At 35.0% G+C, this 8,004-nt stretch overlaps 1 protein-coding gene and 2 non-coding genes across 4 annotated transcripts; 2 read left to right on the top strand and 1 right to left on the bottom strand.

The window, feature by feature from the left end:
* Positions 1–223: 223 nt before the first annotated feature.
* Positions 224–295, top strand: TRNAD-GUC (transfer RNA aspartic acid (anticodon GUC)). The gene has a single exon. It is a non-coding gene; the product is annotated as a tRNA-Asp (tRNA).
* A 432-nt stretch (positions 296–727) lies between these two features.
* LOC111920184 (coiled-coil domain-containing protein SCD2) lies at positions 728–4,506 on the bottom strand. 2 transcript variants are annotated; one of them, XM_023915783.3, is made up of 17 exons: positions 3,950–4,506; positions 3,437–3,612; positions 3,283–3,355; positions 3,159–3,200; positions 3,002–3,064; positions 2,866–2,915; positions 2,761–2,788; positions 2,580–2,654; positions 2,381–2,491; positions 2,241–2,301; positions 2,036–2,152; positions 1,818–1,936; positions 1,665–1,734; positions 1,526–1,567; positions 1,399–1,439; positions 1,169–1,295; positions 728–1,077 (listed from the first exon to the last, which is right to left on the bottom strand). In XM_023915783.3, the coding sequence occupies exons 1-17, from the start codon at positions 4,307–4,309 to the stop codon at positions 941–943; spliced, it is 1,692 nt and encodes a 563-aa protein (XP_023771551.1). In that variant the 5' UTR covers positions 4,310–4,506; the 3' UTR covers positions 728–940. The 2 variants fall into 2 exon arrangements, with proteins under 2 accessions (XP_023771551.1, XP_023771552.1); XM_023915784.3 differs by having other exon boundaries at positions 3,437–3,608; positions 3,950–4,088.
* Positions 4,507–4,944: 438 nt separating this feature from the next.
* On the top strand, positions 4,945–5,016 carry TRNAD-GUC (transfer RNA aspartic acid (anticodon GUC)). Its single transcript has one exon. It is a non-coding gene; the product is annotated as a tRNA-Asp (tRNA).
* The last annotated feature ends 2,988 nt before the right edge of the window (positions 5,017–8,004 follow it).

Raw genomic sequence — 8,004 nt, 5'->3', positions numbered from 1 at the left:
ACTCATTGTGAGAGAGGAAGATCAATTAATTAGTGATACATTAAATTAGGGGGAAAAAAAAAAGATAATAAGCCATTTTTTCTAATCACTTTCTACAAAATTAAAAATTTTAAAATAGATATATTTTTTAGCACGCCTGGGATTTTTTGCTTTCTTACTGTTCAAGTTGTTATTCTATTTTACCATGTTTTTATATTTATAACATGATTTACAAACAAAAGTTGTCGTTGTAGTATAGTGGTAAGTATTCCCGCCTGTCACGCGGGTGACCCGGGTTCGATCCCCGGCAACGGCGTTTTTTTCAGTTTTAACGAAGATGGTTGCACATTTTGCCATTTGAGGAGTTCACAAACTAGAAGTCTAGCATAGTCCTAACTTACAGGTCTTAAAAGTTAAAACTGAACGTGAACCCTATACATAATTTTAATTGTTTTAATATGTTAAAAAAAAAAAAAACTTAAGTACTATATATGTTTTTTTAAGTTAGGACTTATGAGTGAAAAAGCGGTTCAGTTCAAGCCTTGAACCGGATAAAATCAAACGTAGAGCCTTTTTTTACCGAGTTCAAATGGAAGAATATGTTTTTTATTTTACCAAAATTCGATACAGTTGTTAAATTTATCAAATAGTTACATAAAAACTATACTACTAACTAATATTACAATCTATTTTATTTTTTTAATAAAACAATTTATATGCATACATTACAATTACAAACCAGCCTCAATTGGTTCAAACAATCAAATATTGTCGGGACTTATATATAATAGATACCGTAACTACATACATGTATCTATCGGTTCTATATTATACATCATGGGGAAAAAAAAACTTGGAACAAACTCTCATAGTTTTCATTTTATCAACACTCAAACAGCAAAAATTTCATTTTCTTTTTTAACTTTTTTTGCAATAAGAAATTGAACGAAATAAAAATGAATTACAAAGTGGCGTCTTCTTCTTCTTCTCCTGAATTTTGGACTGGTAAAGATGATGACTGGTCTATTTCCCTGCGAGAAGCTTCCCAGAGCTGCTGTTCTATTCCCAACTTCCTCAGTTCCGTTAACCCTCTTTCAACTGCAAAATCATATTATTTTTTTTATTAAAATAAATATTTATGTAGATGAGTATAATGTTTTTTTTTTTTTTTTTTTTTTAACTTTTTTACCATCAACGGCATCATGAGAAGTGGGGGAAGTTGCACTGCGACTAATCCAAAAGTGAAGCCTATCTTCCGCTATATCCTCTTCTACACCATGAACTTTGGCTCTTCTCCAAAAATATGTCAGCCAAGCCTTTACCAACAATACAATATCATGTCATATATAATAAGTAATATGCCAACAGGGGGTATTATTGGAAAACAAACAAAAGATAAAACAAATAAGATAAACTAACCTCTTTGAAAGAGACATCCTCAGCCTCCTCAAGACTTAACTCTGCAATACAAGTGGAGCACAGCTAAATTTAGTCGAAATTTGAATACAATGATAAAAGCACAAATTTTATACACTTGAAACATTACCAAATCCCTCCATAAACTTGGAATCACCCGGAGATTTTGGATCTGCATGGTAAACATTTTGATGTTAAATTTTATACAAAATAGAAAATGGAATTTATTTATTTTATATTAAATTTAATCCAAATAAAAAATAGTATACCAGGGATGGATTGGCGGACTAAATTTGGACGACGTTGTTGAGCCAATGACAAAGCAACAGCATCTTCAACCTTCAAATAAAAATATTAAAACACATTCAAAGAATAATTTAAATTTATAACCAAAAAATTCAGTGTATTTCTGTTGAAGAGACCTTTAAGGAAGCCATTTCCCTCAAACCCATTTCAACTGAAAGCATACTCTCGATGTTTCCTTCCCCAGTTAGGTCATTGATGTCACGAACAAGTTTTCGCCTATCAGAATCATCATCACCTGTTTTCATTCCATAATTAACAAATTAAAAATAATTTTATAAATGTAATGAAACAAGAAGAAGGTCATAATTGTCATTTGTCAGGTTAGTGAACTTGCCACCATGCCAAGAATCCTCTCTCGCCTTTTGTCCAGCTGAAATTACAACTTCAAATGGTAGAGGTGCAAATGAGGACCAATGCTCATGCTTTGATCCCGCTATGTCAGCACATATACCTTAAAAACAACAAAGACAAGGCATCATATTCATAACAAAAAACAACATTCAATGAAACAAAGTGTCCATTTTTGGGAAGATGATTACCATGTTGCACAGCTAAACCCCAATAGCGAGAAAGCCAACACCTTTTTAAAACCACCTCTTCCTGAACAAATTCCAAAACAAGGAAACAAAAATGACAAAAATACCCTCGGAAAACCCATCAAATATAAATTCAAGCGTACCATTTCCTCATGAGTCAAAACCATTCTTTGTGTCATTGTGCGAAGGGCTTTTGCTTCAGATTCAGCTTCCCTTAGCTGATCCATGGCACCTGCTGTTTCTTCTTTTAAGTGCTGATTCAAACAGACAAAAGAGGGGAGAAAATAATCAGCATTAATAAAATAAAGAAATCTAGAGACTAAAAAATCTATCATGTATTACCTCAAGTTCTGCACGAAGGTTAGAAACTTCTACATCTCTTCCATCCCTAGACTGTTGTGCAGCTTTTAGAGCAGCCTAATTTTCCATTATAGAAAAACTTATTTAATCTTTCAAAGAAAAGTTGATCAAATGATACAATTCCTTAAATCCTAGATAAGTAAATTTTATGTATTCAATTTACCTCTCTTTGACGTATTGCTGCTTCTTTCCTGTAATGACATAAATTACATCAGAATCTGAGTGTTATGCATTGAAACTTAGTGACAGCCTGTTGTTCAAGATTTACCTGCTCAATAATTTGGCTTCCAAAGATACCCCTTCTCCTAGAGAAGCCACCTATAGAATACAAGATTTTCAAATGAATATAATATAACTATTTGGTAACACTGTTTCTGAATAATAATGATTATATATATATATACCTGTTTCTCCAGCTCCCTAGCCCTGGCCTCTGCTTCCTCACGTTTTTCTTCTACAGCACGAAGCTGAAATACAAGTAAACATAATTCTACAACTGTCTCTATGTTGTTTATACTAATATAATTGGGATCGATAAAGGAACCAAAAGGATGGAATCACCTTATCTATAATGACATCATGCTCTTCTTGTAGCATATCCAGCTGCAATTAACCACTAATAAGTAAGATTACATGTTCTTTAACAAATTCCTAATAAGTATCAAGACATTATGTGTAGTCATACTTCATCACGAAGAGCAGATGCCTCATGCTGACCTCCCATATCTTTATCTACACGTCCAATATCCTTTGTAAACCTACATATGTAGACTTGTGAGGTCACAGATTAAATATGTTGTCATAGAGTCTGGAGACAAACATGTACATGCATTTGTTACCTATTTTGACTGAGTCTGGTGCCAGTAGGAGGTTCTATTGGGGGTGGAATAGGACCAGGATGTCTCAAAGATGGTCTACTAGGTGGCACAACTTGTCCTGATCGAACAGATACAGATGGCCTTCCAGCTGATGTGGAGCGAGTAGTAGGAGTGTGCTCCATAAAGTTCCGACCTAACTACATAGGAGCAGAAGAAAGTGCTTGGAACATCAACACAGAACAAACAAAATATAAAAAGGAATTACCCTTAATAGGTATTGTCACTAATGTTAGATTACAGGAGAATAAATTGGGATCTGGATTCTTGTTTATATAGCTCTAGATTAAATGGGGCAGTTATTGGTGCACGTAACACAAAGACACACAATTCATTTAATTCTAAATCAACAAAGTTCGAGAAAGAATGTGATCAAACTAACAAAGAAACGGTTTTGAAACTTAAACTCAAACATATAAAATACGAAACGCAATTCAAATACACCAACGCAGAACGAAACGAGTTGTTTTGACTTACCGCAGGTGACGGCGATCTATTTGGTTTACCGAAGGAAACACCAGAGAGAGCACTGCCACTGCCATTATTATTAGCACTGTTATTCCCAAAGGAGGTCGGAGCAGCAAACCGGAACCCTAGATCATCATCATCCTCGTCGTCGTCATCAACAGTCTGTGAAGCCATGACTTGCGCCAAACGCTGCGCCGCAGCTTTCGCAGCAACGTTCTGTGTCCTCTTAATCGTTGAATATCCAGAAGGTTGACCTAACCTCGACTGAGGATGCGCCGGAGACATCGCCGGAGACGATGAACCAGTGCTGCTAGAACCACCGCTCCACTGCCTTGTATACACCGGACTCTCCGTCCGCCTCCGATCCATTGGACAGAAACAAACCCAATTAAATCAATTTACAGTAAAACTTGAGAAATTTCTTCTGGATTTGATGAATTGCTAGATTCTATCGATTGAATAATCAGGATTTTTGGGAGAGAAAAAGGGACCGGGGAGATCGGAAGAGGTGGAATTGGGTTTTTCGACGGAGAGGGGAAATTGGTGGAGGCGTTAAAATACGGGATCCGTCATAATAATTGAAACGTCTGGCGTGTGAAAATGGACTAAGAAAGCAGCTTTTCCGTTAAAGTTAACGGCATTTAACATAAGTTAATTGACTAATATAGGGTAGTAATTCTTAATTGTCTTTTTAGTTAAGTTTTTTTAAGAATCGCTTAACTGCTTAAGTAACCATGTATTTTTTGTCGATTAGATTGTCAAACTGACGTTTATACAAAAAAATATATGTCATTATATTTCAATACTGAAGATACTCAATTAACTTATCACCAAATAAGCCATAAATCAACATATGTGTACTGTTTATGCTTATTATGTTATTTGACTAATTTTTTATTTTAATTGAAAAAGAAAATAGTGTCATATGTTGGTCAATTAATCGTAAATCCCTCGACCGTTTATTCTATTTCAATAATTTAGAAGATGATTTACAAGCAAAACTTGTCGTTGTAGTATAGTGGTAAGTATTCCCGCCTGTCACGCGGGTGACCCGGGTTCGATCCCCGGCAACGGCGTTTTTTTTCGTGTGACTAATAAAAGCGTATATGGCACATTTCGCCCTTCTACTTTATTTTGTGTGCTTTTTTGTAATTTCAGATAGCAAGTAGAGCTGCACAACCAGCTCGTGCTTTTGGCTGCCCAGGCTACACTTGGATGGGCATTATAGTTACATATACTCCAATGTTTTAAAAGTTTTATTATATTTACATGCCATTTTAAAATGAATGACTTTTGTATTCATCCTTGATTGTTTGATAGCATGAATATGAAATTAACCAACTACTTTAACGAATTACCACCACTTAATGTAAATTTAATCAAATACTTTAAAGAATCGCCACCACTATTTTTCAGTGGTGGCCCTAGGGCATAGGGGTGATGCGGTCGTATAGAGCTTCTAAACATAAGCGGCCCCAATATAATTTTTTTATAATATATTACGAAAAAATTAAAAGACAAAAATAATAATACATTTAAAGGGTATGGTCTAGTCTGAAGCTACACATATACCCTCACTATACCGGACCAGATATATAGATATATACTGAAGCGTATGTATATCGAACTAGGCATATGTACTGAACCACAAAAAGTAACGACTAAAGTACAAGGTGTCGTCACAGTAGTGTCATAAGACATTGGAACTCAAAGTAATACAGTTTTACCACGATGGATGACTGATGGATCCTTTTACTAGCAAAAAACAGTTGTTCAACGGCTAGCAGGTACACAAGAGTCTACCTTCAGGCGTACAATCATTAATGCAACATGACTTTGGCCCTGCTCGGTTAAGGAAGAAGTCGTTACCTCCAAACATTTAATATAAATAGAAAACAAAAACCACTTTACAAGGTACATGAATATATACACATTACATTGAGCTCCATTCGACTTTCGACATACCTTCTTAAGGTCATCTCCGACTTTATCATCGGAGCGTTGGTCCGGGATCCCCTCCCGGGCAATCAACTTATGAGTTGTTTGTTGTCTCCATGTTGACTAAACTGTAAAGGAATCGTAAACTCTCACAATCGATGGAAGGTGAGCCCAAGGTCGCAACAAGTGGCGCCATCCGTGGGACCCTATGACAAAAAGCCAATGAAGAAAGTCTAGTTGTCCATGTGAGTCCTATTACGAGAATGCAAAACTTCGAAAGACTTGAAAAACGCCACAGATTGCAATGGTGATAAAAAAAAAAATAAGAATTTAATGCCAGAAGGACTAAAGAAAGAAGGAGGATAAATAAGTCTAAAGAACTTAGAGGCAAAACAGTTGGAAAATGGAGGATTTCGAAGCCTTCAAGAGTTTTAGAGCCATGAGATGGCGGCAAATGGAAAGAAATGAGCAAAAGACATGGAAAGAGAAAGAATGGGACTTGGCCTCTATTCACAACAGTCAAACGAAAGTTTCGGATGAGACAGAGATAAAAGACAAGAGAAATGAGAAGAAATTAAGCAATAAAGAAAGAAGCAAAAAGGAAGTAAGTTTTGACCCTTCGTGCTCTAAAAAGGAGAGGAAGAACTCTCACAAAGACCGGGAAATGTCATATTTTATGCTAGTTACATGTATAAAGGTTTTCAATGAAAAAAAAAACCTAAAAATTGTCAAAACACATGATTTTGACCATTTCACCTAAGGTTTCCTTCATATATGAAAGTGTAAATTACATGAATGGTCCTTTTGGATTGGGGTAATTTATGCGTTTAGTCCCTAACTTATTTTTTTAACTCAGATGGCCCTTATTTTATGTTTTTGTTTCATGTTTGGTCCTTGACAAAACTAAAATGACTGATATACCCTTTCTTGTTTTGTTTTATTTATTATTTAAATTATTAAAAAATTTCATGGGACCTGTTAGGTGCATTTCATGCATCTATTTTGTAGTTTTATTCCATAAAAGTGCATTGCATTTATGTATAAACTCATGCATTTTGCATGTTTTCGGGATTTTTCATGAGGCAATTTCATTCACACATTTTTGTGATATTTTAGGGACTTTTGGAGGTATGATATTGTTGGAGGAGGTAAATAAGAGTTGCGGACAAAATTTCGGGACTTGCGGAGCACAGAGGAACAAGATATCAAATAAATGAAGATTTTGGCTTTACAGATGTTTACACGACCGTGTAAATGGAAGCCTTGCGTTTACACGCCCATGTAAACGTAGATTTTTGCGCAGGGTATTTTTACGTTTACGTGGGCGAGTAAACGACAATGTTAATTTAAGCGGGCTGTGTAAACGTAAATGCGGATTTTAAAGCAGTTTTTCACCATTCTTAAAGGAGGAACCGATTTTTTCTTTAGGGGGTCAATTTTGTGATTTTGGGGAGCATTTTGAAGGAAATTGTTGCTTGAAAACACTTGGGAACATTTGATTTCATTTTGTAAGAACTTTAATTTCATTTTCTAGATTTGTGATCTTGTTATAGTCATGAATGGCTAGAACCCTAGATTCTCCAACTTTATGTTTTGACATTTGGATGTGATTTCAATCATATGACTTGATGTTTGCTTTCAATTTTCTATCTAGTGAATTTGATTTTGTCTCAATCGAATGTTTGATTCTAATTGTGATTCTTATTGACCATTTGAATTATGGTTAGATCATTCAAGTTATCTAATTGCAAAATCCGTAATTGTTTTGTAAATTGAACTAGGTAACAAGCACTAATTTGATTTCTATTGAATGAATTTAGTGTAAATCTTTTCACACACTTTTACACTCCCGAGCTTGTGAGGAGTATTAATTGTTGTTGGGAACATTCACATAAAGCTTAAAGCAACCTTTCAATCCAATTCTAAGAGTTTGTTTAAATTAGGTTAGTAAGGTTAGGATTAATCAACGAGCTTGTTTTGGTTAATTATTGTGGTGAATGGGAAGTGTTAGAGCTTGTTAACACTTTCAAGTACCAACTTAGATAGAATTAAACAAATATCTTGTCATCCATGGAATCACATTGCTAATTTGTCTTGCATAGAGTTGGAGTTCTCACAAATCCTGA

This window comes from Lactuca sativa, chromosome 1 (assembly GCF_002870075.4).
Source record: "Lactuca sativa cultivar Salinas chromosome 1, Lsat_Salinas_v11, whole genome shotgun sequence".
In the NCBI taxonomy this organism is placed as follows: Eukaryota; Viridiplantae; Streptophyta; class Magnoliopsida; order Asterales; family Asteraceae; genus Lactuca; species Lactuca sativa.
The sequence above is the reverse complement of the archived record's forward strand: the minus strand, read 5'-3'. Positions and strand labels throughout refer to the sequence as shown.